The sequence below is a fragment of the Poecilia reticulata genome, chromosome 16 (genome assembly GCF_904066995.2).
Source record: "Poecilia reticulata chromosome 16, P_reticulata-male-v2, whole genome shotgun sequence".
In the NCBI taxonomy this organism is placed as follows: domain Eukaryota; kingdom Metazoa; phylum Chordata; class Actinopteri; order Cyprinodontiformes; family Poeciliidae; genus Poecilia; species Poecilia reticulata.
Genome location: NC_088845.1, coordinates 3,209,254 through 3,221,382, shown reverse-complemented (window position 1 = coordinate 3,221,382; position 12,129 = coordinate 3,209,254). Strand labels below are relative to the sequence as shown.

The following is a 12,129-nucleotide window of genomic DNA, read 5'->3' as shown; positions in this document are numbered from 1 at the left end:
TAGAAAGTTCTCTTCCAAGAGTTGGGTGTGTATATTCAGCCAGTTTGTTCCTCATCAGGAGGATTAAAGGTCACTTGTCAAAGAAGAAATATCAGTCATGTCAACATGGGTTTTATTTAGATGTATTCATCTGACTTAGAAATCTCTTCATTCTGCAGATGTGTGTTTTATTTAGCTCACTATTTTTGTTTGTCATGAAAAATAGAGCTGCTCAAGATATCAAGATCAAAACTCTAAGCAGCTTAGCATATAAAACTGAATATAGAATATAAACCCTGTCTCAACTTGGTGCGGTTTAATAAACACAGTCAAACCTAAAACTATCCATATTTGTGTTTAAAGTAATGTTTAACTATTACTATTAGGTTTTCTTCTGACTTGAAGCATTATCTCTGTTTTGGAAAAGTCCAGCCAGAGTCTGACTTGAATCTCATAGAGGACTTGCAGAGATATAAAAATGAGGATAATGGCAAAATAATAATATAATATAATATAATATAATATAATATAATATAATATAATATAATATAATATAATATAATATAATATAATATAAAAATGAGAACACCTCAGATAACACAGCAAATAAAGCATGTCATATAGAAATATATTATTTATAGAAAGAGTCTTCCTGGAAACTTGTGATTGATCATGTGATTAGAAGCATCCAAGAAGATTCTGGAAAAAAAAAACCAGGACTTAACAGTAAACATAAACCAAGACGGACGGAACCAAGACAAAGTACTCAGCATGCGTCTACAGTAATTTAAACTTCCTGATATAAATCCTCTGTTGGAGCTGCAGCTTGTTTCTGGTCGCAGTTTGCGTTTTGATGACGTCACTGCCCTATCCTCGCGGGATTCGCTTACAGCGGCAGCTCTGACCAAAACCAGGATGTGGATGGAAACCAAATTTGGACTTGACAGAAACTATTTACTCGTTATTTGAGACTTAAAAAAAATAAATAAAAATTGACAACAGTGAAGCGAACTTATTTGAGGTTTGTATAAACTGGACTAAATGAGACTAAAACTTTCAATGAGAGCGTCGCTGTAGTTTAATTAGTTGTTACAGCGAAAGGAGTTTATGAACTGATAGTTTAAATCAAAGCTAGATGCTAAGTTAGTTTATAATACGGAACATAAATTAGACTTTATTGTATTGCTTTTCATGTTTGATCTTAAACATGCCTATTTCCTACATAATAGTTTGTTATGAATAACTCATTAATTAAAATACTGTTTAAGTAATGCACTTTTAGAGTGTCCACGCTAAAAATAAAACTATGAAAACTTGGGAAATTACAGTTTTACATTCTGTTTTTGCCCAGCTTTAACCAAGATATTTGAGATCTTTTAGCTTAGTGGACAGTTTGTCTATAAAGATGAGGGAGGTAGAAGGAAAAAAAAACTTAAATCAAAAGAAGAAGTGAGGCTTAAACTGTTTACCGAAGCAGTCTATGAAAGTCACGTCTATACGAAAACAGTAGCAAAGCACTAAAACAGGACCTGAAAGAAGCATCAGCTCTCACTTAATAAATCTGCTGCTGCTGGAACATATTCAGAAATCATCCTGGAGGAAGAGCTGCAGTCCTGAAGAGGTTGGGAAACAAGGATGAAATAGACTAAAAACCTCATCGGTTGCATAAGAATTAGACCACAGCATTACTCAAGGAGTATCTGGAAGCCTGGAAAACTTTCTAAGCCCTTCTTTGCTTAGCGAAATAACAAGAAAATCTCCCAGAGAAACCAGGAAGTGGTAAACAATGTCGGTGGTAGGATGAAATATTGATTTATGATTGTTTGTTTCCATTCTATAAGCTCTATTTGACCTGCTCCATTAGAAAATGTGATATTAAATAATTAATTTTAATGAAATGCTGTTCTAATCAGACAGTCTATTTTTCCTGTAATGAGTGCAGATTTAAGAACAGTTTGCGGCTGATATTTTCATAAAGCTACTCAAGAATAACTCGTTTGTAAATAATTTTCGTGTTTCAAAATACTTTTAAAGTGTTGGTTTTTGTTTAAATTCACAAGAATATATTTTCATTTTTTTTAAAAACATTAAAACTCGTATAGTTTCACAGTATAATGAATTTATTTTTTCAATGAAAACTTGCTCTTTTTCTTCGTAGATGTTTCTGATCCTGTCCCTGCTGATAATGTGTGCGCCACCAGGGGGCGACACATCTCCAATCAGCTGCTACAACGACCAAGGTGATGCCGTTGACTGGTAAATATTCATTTCACTGCCAAAATTCACAGAAATCTGAGAGTTTAAATAACAGTTGAATGTACTGTGTAACTTTTGGCCTCTCTGGTATTAATTCTCTGCTGTCCCCTTATGTTTAAACAAGGTTTTACCTGTACAAACTCCCTAAAGAAGGGGGCAGACCACACGAGTTTCAGGGAGAGACGTATTTATTGCTGGACAAAGGGAGTGAAGGATGGACGGAGGGGAAGGTGACGGTGAACGACACCAATGGAGCTTTGGGCCAGACAGTCGGACAGCTGTACTCACAGGAAAAGGTTGGTTACCATCGGGTTTCCTTTTTATCTGCAGCAGATCAGAGGCTGATGCTAAAAATTGTGAGTTTTACATCCCTTTCTTTAGAAAAAACACCTATAGTTGAAGGTCAGCATTCTTCAAAAATGAATTATGAAGCAGTTTTCACTTCCTTCATATTCACATGTTCAGGTTGGACCAAGTGAAAAACAGCCGCAGGCAGCAGATATTTCAGTTTTTACCGTCTCAACAGTCTCATAAAAACTAATCTAATTTAAAGTGTGACCTAAAAGCAGTGGCGTAGAAAGTGGATGCAAAAAATAAATTATGTTGCACTGATGCAATAATACCTTAGAATAAGTTTTTCGTGTTTGCAGTACACTTTCTGTACCTGTAGTTTCTACTTCTTCTCTTTTACTCCATCATGCCTGAGGAGTATTTTGGTGCAGGCTACATAACGGCAATTAAATCAGAGCTTGCTTGAAATAAATAAAATGAAATAGGATATTTTCAAGTATATCTTTGAGCTGTATTTACTGATAAATGACCAAAGAATTATTGCCCACGACATTATTTGCTGACACAAGTCTCTGTCTTTTTTACAGGAACTTTGTTTCAGTTTGACAAATAAAAAAATGCTTAATCTTTTAACACATCCGCATCAAGTTATACTCACTAGCAGGACTTTGAATTGATTGTGCAAACGAGTTATTTTGAAAAAAGGATCACAATTTGGTTGACGTCAGATCTTTATAGCTCTGTCGCAGCTTTGCTGTCATTGAAACAAAGTTTTTCAGCTAATCTTTCTGCTTTCTTTGGTAATATTGCTTCTTTAGCCTACTAATAGTTTATTGCCATAATATTATGACTTTATTCTCATATTTAAAAATGAATTCTCCAATACACCATTATACTAAATTAATTGTTCAATTTTCAAAATGAAGTAAATTCAATCAGACTTCAATAAAGATTTCTTGTAGATGGTGCCATATTTTTCTGTAGAACCCAATTCCAAGTATCTAAAAATAAATAACATAATGCAATTTTCACATTCTGCTGGCTTTATAGCAGACTTGATTTCTTGTTTTTTTTTTACTTCTGTAACATCAGACTTGAATCTTATCATTTTAATCGTCCATATGTTGATTTTTGCCACTGAGAGCCCAGACATGTTCTCGCTCATACAGCTTTAAATCTGCCATCTGGAGGCTGTGCATCAAAAGAAACAACAGGTCTGTTCAGATTCCCAGTTCCTCCCTTTGCTGAGGTATGTTCAAATCAAACAGTTGATTCAAAGTTACACCCAGCTGCAAATCTCAAGTTACCAAGATTATTTTACAAGGTTACAAGAAAGTCTGACTACTTGGGCGGAAAATATGAAAAACTGACCTTTTGCATGTGCCTTAAAGACATATTTATATCAGATCTAGGTTTAGAGCATTACAGTGGGTTTTAAAATAATCTCCTGCTATTTAGACCAGAAATCCACCAGGAACTACAGAAAATGGTTCATTTGTGCCATGTTTGTTGACTCTGTAGTTTTTCAATTGGTTCTATAACTAAACCAAACTACAACCTTTGTACTTCAAACATTGTCACAAAAACAAATATATAGGTAGGAAATAATTAAACAGAAAATGTTTCTGACTGTTTTGGTGCACTATCTGCCTCCACCAGGAAAAACATCCATCCATCCACCCATTTTCTTGCACCCTTGTCCCTTAGTGGGGTCAGGAGGTGCTGATGCCTCTCCAGCTAACGTTCTGGGCAAGAGGCGGGGTCACCCTGGACAGGTCGCCAGTCTGTCGCGGGGCAACACAGAGACACACAGGACACACAACCATGCACACACACACTCACACCTAGGGACAATTTAGACAGACCAATTAACCTGACAGCCATGTTTTTGGACTGTGGGAGGAAACCGGAGTACCCGGAGAAAACCCACACATGCACAGGGAGAACATGCAAACTCCATGCAGAAAGACCGAGGCCGGGAATCGAACCCAGAACCTTCTTGCTGCAAAGCAACAGCTCTACCAATTGTGCCACTGCGCAGCCCCAGAAAAACAACCTGATTATGTAAAAAAATAAAATCTTCATTTACGTATAAAATGATACAATTTGTCATTGTTTACAATGATACAATTTATAAATGTATTAATGCTACAAAAGGAGATCCCAGAATATTGTTAATTTTTTAATTTTTGCACGTTTGTTGTCTGCAGTTTGACAAGTGAAGTGTTAGGGATCAGAAAAAGGCGTTCAGATAAATTCCTGTCTGCTTCTGCATTTCATCTGCAGCTGTACGACTTCCCTTTTTTAACATGTAAACTGAACATGGTGCTAAGCATATTTTTGACCGCCATGCTTGCGACTATTGAGTGTCTTAAAACGAAGACACTCAATAGGAGAAGTGAAAATGTGCTTTTCTGTTTGGACTGGGCCGGTTTATTCTTAAATCTTAATGCCGGTAAAAGTCGCGACGCAAAGTTCAATGTTCATTCCTTAAACTCATCCTGTTTGTCCATCTTTTGGTTTCTGCTGAGACCATACCGTGAAGAAAACGGGTCACACAGAGAAACCCAGAGACATTTCGTAGGGGTTCCCATGTGCTTTCAAGGCCAGTTGGGATGCATAATTCATCCAGAAAACTCTGGGTCTCCTCCAAAAATGACGTCCAGAACCTTATAATGAGATCCCAGACAATTCAAACTGCTGCAAACCAGTCGAGTGCTCTCCAACAGAACCGCATCTTCTGCTGAACGGAAACATCAGACCTGGAGGCTGTTGACATGACCATACTCTGAGATCTCGTCCGATCATGGCACAGATTTTCTTTGAGACTTAGAAAATGTCCTTTTTTTAAAAAATAATTATTTGGCTGTTTTCAGTTTTGGATCCGTGCAAAATCTTTGTGTGAATTTAGAATCGGTGATTTAAAGAAAGCATTTTTGTTTTCACAGAACTCGGAGGTAGCGTACATCCTGTACAACGACCAGCAGCCTCCTGAGGAGTTTGGTGGCAGATGGGCTGAAGGCAGCGGGAGCAGCAGAGGTCACACGAAAGGTCAGGCACCTCAGTGTCACCCTGTGTTCAGAAACAGAGTGTAAAACAGTTCCGCTGCCTCAGGGAATAATCCGATTTGGACATAAACTCATGCAGAGAAGAGATATCCTGCTGCTAATAAAGTATCTGATAGTCTCACCTGGTACAAAGCAGAGCCTCACCTGATGTATTCCTGTTTCATTGTCTGTAAGCTTATTTGCTAACACTTTTATCGTCTCTGGCCTTTAGGTGTTGTTCTGCTGGATAAAAATCAGGGGTTCTGGTTGGTGCACAGCACCCCTCACTTCCCCCCTGAGCGACAGGAAGGGCAGTTTTACTATCCCAGCAGTGGAGTCAACAACGGGCAGAACTTCATCTGCGTCACCTACCCGCTAGAACGTTTCCAGACCATCGGTGAGACTGGAGTCGAGGCTTTTATGCTGGAAAGCTGAGCCTCTCCCAGAACGCTGACCTGTATTAGTATGGAGAACTTAGGAGGTGCTCCGCACCTTTAAGAAAACAGGATGTATCCTCTCTGTCTTCGTAGTTTAGAACTTAAATTAAAAATGACATTTCTCAGATGGAGCCAAGATTTTCCACTTAAATCAGAATATTACAGATATGAACAATTTGAAAATGAAATCAAGATGTGGTGTTATTGAGGAAGAAGGAAAGAATATAAGAGCATTTAAGGTTTTCATGCCTCTCTGCACAACTCACATTAGGCACACATTAGGCCGGCCTCTGAGGCAAAGTTGTTCCCCTAAATGAAGCTGTAACTAAAGGAGGACATTTAAATGCATGACGGTTCAGATGGTGAGAACAGGAGGAGCGCTGAGGGGAAACGGCAGAAACATTTAGGTTTGACTTTGTTTTCTCTCACAAACATCTCATAAGCATATAATGATACATGTTTCCTCTGAGTTTGGAGGGACTTTAATTTTGTGTCAAAGTAGAAACACTTTAAAAAAAGAAATCCAAAGTTGTTGCTGCTGAACAACAGACTGTAATGCTTATCTTTGTTCAACTCTAAAAATACCAGTATAAACATAGATCTATTTCTGTAAAATAAAACGTTTTACAGTTTTATGCAACATTCAGGGAAACTCATCATATCTGGGAAATAACATTAACATTTTTGAAACATGCCTAAAACGTCTGAAGATTCAATTTAGATTGGATTTTTAGCTAAATGTGTCGGTAAAAACTGGGTCAATGCATCACTTTATTAGACCTCTGATGTCTGAGCGAGTGTCTCGGCAAGAATAAATGTTTTTTATTTCAATATTTCAAAGATAAACCTCCTAAGGAACAATACAAAAACTATATGTTTGCCAGCTGTTTTAAATAATATGCTAATGTATTTCCTTAGAAGCTGCTGCTTTTAGTAAAGGATTTCTAATGTTGTGTTTAGCAGTCCGGTCAGGTAATGACACAACAGCATAATCAGTGTAAACAGGTGTTGTCTCCGTGTCACTCAGCCGCCGCCGCCGCAGATCGCTGGCAGACTCAGCCGTTGGCACAGTTGCTATGGCAGAGCCGGGGATAATGTAATTAGACGGAGGTGTGTAACCATAGCGATCGAGGCCCTCACGCTGCGGCAGGGATTTGTTTCATCACGTCCTCGCCTCTCCAGCTGAGATGTTCTGGGCGTCCGGGGAAAACGTGGACACACAGGCAGAGGGCATCTGGTCAAACAGCAGAGACAGAGCTTTGTTTTTATCAGCACCTGCAGCATTTCATGTACACATAAATACAGAAAACTGCTCTGCTGCTGTTGGAATTTGCTTTGTAATCGTCTCAGGGATGCCACCTATAAATGAGAAACTGTTGAGCTGACAGAAACTTGTGTAGTTTCAGTAACAAATTTAATCAAGTCTAACTTTTTATTTCATTTAGTTTGTCCTGAACCAATATACCACTTAGCAGAAACTCAATTTATTTTAATTAAAGGCAAAACTGTTGTGCTTTGATAATTAAATCACTACTGCAGGGATCTTATTTCGCGAGCACAACTAGTTTTATAGCTTTGCTCAGGCTTATTGGGCCTAAACCAAAGTTTGATCAAACCAGAACTCTCATCTGTCCAAACATGCAACACTTTCCCAAAAAAGGCCATTTGGTTCTTACACATGAATGAATTAGCGATAATGCATTCATTTAGAGCAATGTTCAAACAGATATTCCTGTTTGTAAGTTTAGTACTGATTAAAATGTTTATTAAGCCAACATTTTAATGTTGGCAACATTAATGTTTATTAAGCATTAATGTTGGCTTAACATTAATTTAATCAGCCACTTTTACACTGTGGGAATATTTTGTCTAATGTTTAAAGTTGTGTTTTACAGTTTGGCAAGTAACAAATACGACTCAGTTTGCTATAGTTTTATGCTGCTTCTGCTCTGGTTAAAAAAAGGCCTATATTATTATTATTATTATTATTATTAATACATTGTATTTATAAAGTCTTTTATATTGCCAATTGAAATCTCAAAGAGCTGTACCAGACCCTTTAATTAAAGGTATGACCCACAGTTCTTCCTAACTGATTTAAAAAACAACAAAACCAAATAAAAATGTAAAAAAAAAAAAGATTAACCTACAAATAATCCTTGAAAATAACTCAAAACTATTTAGTAATTCAATAAAATATCTTAAAAATAGCAAACAGTTGTAGATTACAATTGGAGCAAAAAAGCATCTAATTCTCAAAGGTTTGTTAGTATTTATTTTTTAAGCAGTTATGAGGCAAGATGGTGAAACCTTAAACTGCTGCTGCTGCATAACAACCTGGAAACTCAACAGGCTGTTGCTAGGTAACCAAAGATTCAGTGAGTTGCTAGGTAACTAAAAAGTGAGTTAGTTGATGCCACAAACTTGCTTGGCTGCCTGTGAGAGGTTGAGCAGCTAAAAACCTTTCCTCTGCCTACATCCCCCAGAATGCTGTGCAGTTCTGGATTGGACTTCGATGAAAATATTCAAAATATTGTTATTGATTTATTGTCCAGTCCATTGACTTGAATGTGTTTTGCGCCACAGGAGAGCAGCTGCAGATCAATCAGCCTAACGTGTATGACTGTGACGTCCCGGAGTCCCTGGCGTCCTCCGTCCCCGCTCTGGCTGCTGTCTGCAACAAAAACCTTCTGTCCTCTCAGATGTTTCCACATGCGAAAACCGTGTCCAACCGCAGCGTGACTCTGACCTCGACAGGCGGCACCGACTTCATCAGCTTCGCCAAAGGAGCAACGTTCGATGACGGTGCTGCTTCTGTTTTATAGGCTGGAGCAATTTCTAAAGCTTCAGGTTCGTTGTCTCACCTGTCCTCTCTCTGCTCCTCCGTCAGACCTCTACCACTCGTGGGTGGCGCCCACCCTCAAGTCAGACCTCCTGGTTCAGTTCTGGGTGCGCTCCACTGGGATCCTCCCCTCCGACTGCTCGCTGGGCTGGAAGGTCCTGGACATCAAGAGCATCAACCCGGGGCAGACGTTCACCTTCAAGGCCACGCAGGACCACTCCAAGTGGGCCGTCAGCCTGCGGGCAGCGCGGGACGGGTCGCGAGGCGGCGGCTGGGTGTGCGTGGGGGACATAAACAGGAACGAGGCAGAGGAACGGCGTGGAGGAGGCACCGTGTGTCTTCAGGACCCGACGGTGTGGAAGGCTTACCGGACGGCGGCGCTGGAGTGCGAGGCCTGTGGAGGAGGAATGATCCAGTGCTGAAGAGTCCGCAGAGCTACACAATAACCCTGGGCTCAGGGGTTTATGGGAAATATTTCAACACGCTTGGTATGCTGGGAGTCAGTTTTAAAACACAAAAAACAAAGTCCAGTTTGGACTGATGCTGTCAGTCGATTCAACAATGTAATCAGATTAATCACACTCTGACAGTAATCGCATTAATCACTGTGCCTAACGTCAGTCCAACCAGTTAAAATGCAATCAATTTTTTATTTTTTTATTTTTGTGGCAGAAAGCAGGTAATGTTTCCCAGTACTCAACAACATCTGGGGGAACTTAATCCACTACAAGTAGTGGTAAGCATTTTCAGGAGCCAGCTGATGACAGATATGTTCTATTTTCTGGTTCTTGGGTGCCCCACCCCTTTCTGATGCCGCCCTGGGCAACAGCCCATATCGAAAACCACCAAAAAAAAAGTTTTATCACCCCAAACCAAATCTCAGTTTTTTCCAGAAACTGAGAAATCTTCAGTTTCTCAGTTTCTGGAAAACTGAGAAACTGAAGATTCTCAGTTTTTATCTTCAGAAAGGTTTGAAGGGAGACATTTTGTTTGAAACATTAATTTAGAAAGGTCTCTCTGTTCATATCCTGTGGAAGTTGTGCAATGAGGCGATATTTGCTTCTCCTCATCCAGCCTAATTTGTGGCATAATTTGTACATTTAAAATTTCGAGCTCGTACGTAACTTTGTGCACGTACGAGCACAAAGTTACATGCACAACTAACTTTGTGCCCGTAACTTTCTTTTGACACAACAAAAGAAAGTTGTGAATATTCGACTTTGCTGCTGTCGTGGAAAACGGTCACTGTGGTTTGTCACTTCCTGTGTCAAATCTATAATCCACTGCTGTGAACGATGTAGCCCTCAAAATAGTAGTTTGATTAATCTGCGTTATGTAATATTAATACTTTAAAATTTCAGATTAACCGCATGCGTTAGCATTGACAGCCATAATTTGGACATAGTTTGGTGAAAATGCAAACCAGAGATGGAGATGAGAGTGATTTGGAGCTGGCAGGTTTTACACAGTACCAGAGAGGACAAGTCTGTGGCATCGCAGCTTTTCCTGGCAGTTTCTGGAGCATCTGACAGTCAAAACAGGAAGAAAACGGCAAACACCAGAAGATCAGGGTTCCTGCTCGCAGAAATCTCTTGATTTTAGTTTTTTTTCTGTATATAAATAAAAAAAAAGCCTGAAAATATTTTTATTTCCAGCTGGAAATGCATGGATTGCTGTTACCGAGGTGATGGAATAGGTAGCCATGACGACTAAGCCCTATGATTGATTGAGCCTGAAGTGATTCAGCAAACAGCAGAAACAGTTTTTACTTTGCTTTCCTAGTTGTTTTCTTTCTCTGTGGTACAACTTCATACTGAGCTACTGAGGATCCAATGCATCAGACAGCAGCCAGAGGTCAACAGAGGTCACTTCCTGGTAGGATGGAGATGGACTTGATTTGGCCCTTTGTCTGCAGCTTCTTTCTACTTTCTTCTCGGTTTCTTATAAATCAAATAATTTACAGCACATCTTCATCACTGGTTTCCATTTAAACCAAATTACATCCAAATCAGGTCATTCTGACAGAAAATGTAATTTAAAAGTCTAATGTAATTATTCCAAATGCAAATTTGTAAAAAAATTAGCTAATTATGTATATTATGTGGTGCCTTGGAGGACGTAACATTTCAGAATTATTTTTTTTAAGAGTTTCAAAGGAGTAAAAGTTTACACTGGTTTAACTGTAAGCTGCTGAGGTTTAGTCTGTACACTGTAAAAAAATTTCCTCTGTAGCTTATATTCCCCGTAGCCTCTTAAAATTCACACATCATCCCTAAAAGCCAACAGTTATTTGTCAAAAATACTTCGTTTTTTAAATACTTCAATGTGGTGAATACATGTGAGTTCATGGGGTTTATGGTCAAACACATTTATTATTTGTTTGCTTGATTTTTTTTCTCCTTTATTTTACTATTCCAGTAATCAACAGGTGGCAGTTAACGGCCTGCAAAGTGCCATAAAGATGCACCAGCATGGCGCACGTCATGCATGCAGATTTCAGGATGTACCTTTCAGTTTTTATTTTAAAAAAAGTGCAAATAACTGAACTGATCCTAAAAATGCAGCTCAGATGAACATCATTAGCGCCAAACAGCAACTGCAAATTGTTTGTTTTTAAAGCAAATTACATTTATAATGAGTAATCAGCAAACAGCCACAGAGTGTGGATCTCAAGAAAACTGAAAGTGATTCTTTACTTGCAGAAAGAGACACATTCAGTTTAAGCTTTCTTGGCAAAAACATTTCAAATGCTCAGTATGATTTAATTTTTTTTTATGCAAATGGAGCCGTGCAGTAGGAGAACGAGTTTTTAAATCTGACAGCAAGCTGGAGAGGTTAGCAGAAAACAGAACAAAACCCCTAAAAGTGTCTCTTTAAAAATAATAAAAGCGAAAGCTGAAGTGTTTTTCACAGCTGCTGAATCTGAAGAGACTCTCCTGCAAATGGATGAGAGCAGATTCTGTAAGGAGGTATTTCCACTCATGCATGCAGGTGTTCTCTCGAGGACTGACATGCTCTGCTTCTTGAAAAGCACATGGATTCTTTCTTTCATTATTATTTTTAGGATTCTGGAAAGAAATCAGGGGCAGAAAAGATTCAGGTTTGATGATTTTCTTTTACTTCTCTGTGAATGTTATCAAGTCAAACGATCTGTGAAGTGCTTTTCCTCCGCCTTCAGTCTAACCTTGATTTTTCCTGTAGATAAAGATGCCGGCTGTCTTTAATTTGAATAAAAATAAATAAAAAAAAGCTTCTGCGGAGGTGTCTGACTTCATAC

General features: G+C 38.7%; 1 protein-coding gene across 4 annotated transcripts; it reads left to right on the top strand.

Moving 5' to 3' along the window:
- Positions 1-839: 839 nt before the first annotated feature.
- dnase2 (deoxyribonuclease II, lysosomal) lies at positions 840-12,126 on the top strand. 4 transcript variants are annotated; one of them, XM_008430780.3, is made up of 7 exons: positions 840-1,000; positions 2,138-2,235; positions 2,360-2,531; positions 5,475-5,577; positions 5,806-5,970; positions 8,597-8,815; positions 8,901-12,126. In XM_008430780.3, the coding sequence occupies exons 2-7, from the start codon at positions 2,138-2,140 to the stop codon at positions 9,272-9,274; spliced, it is 1,131 nt and encodes a 376-aa protein (XP_008429002.1). In that variant the 5' UTR covers positions 840-1,000; the 3' UTR covers positions 9,275-12,126. The 4 variants fall into 4 exon arrangements, with proteins under 4 accessions (XP_008429002.1, XP_008429001.1, XP_008429000.1 ...); XM_008430779.3 differs by lacking the exon at positions 840-1,000 and adding an exon at positions 1,452-1,600; XM_008430778.3 differs by lacking the exon at positions 840-1,000 and adding an exon at positions 1,486-1,774.
- Positions 12,127-12,129: the final 3 nt, after the last annotated feature.

Excerpts from the sequence above, each read along its gene's own strand:
- dnase2 (XM_008430778.3), top strand. Across the intron at positions 2,532-5,474 it reads AGCTGTACTCACAGGAAAAG|AACTCGGAGGTAGCGTACAT; the intron begins GTTGGTTACCAT and ends TTGTTTTCACAG. Across the intron at positions 5,578-5,805 it reads CAGCAGAGGTCACACGAAAG|GTGTTGTTCTGCTGGATAAA; the intron begins GTCAGGCACCTC and ends TCTGGCCTTTAG.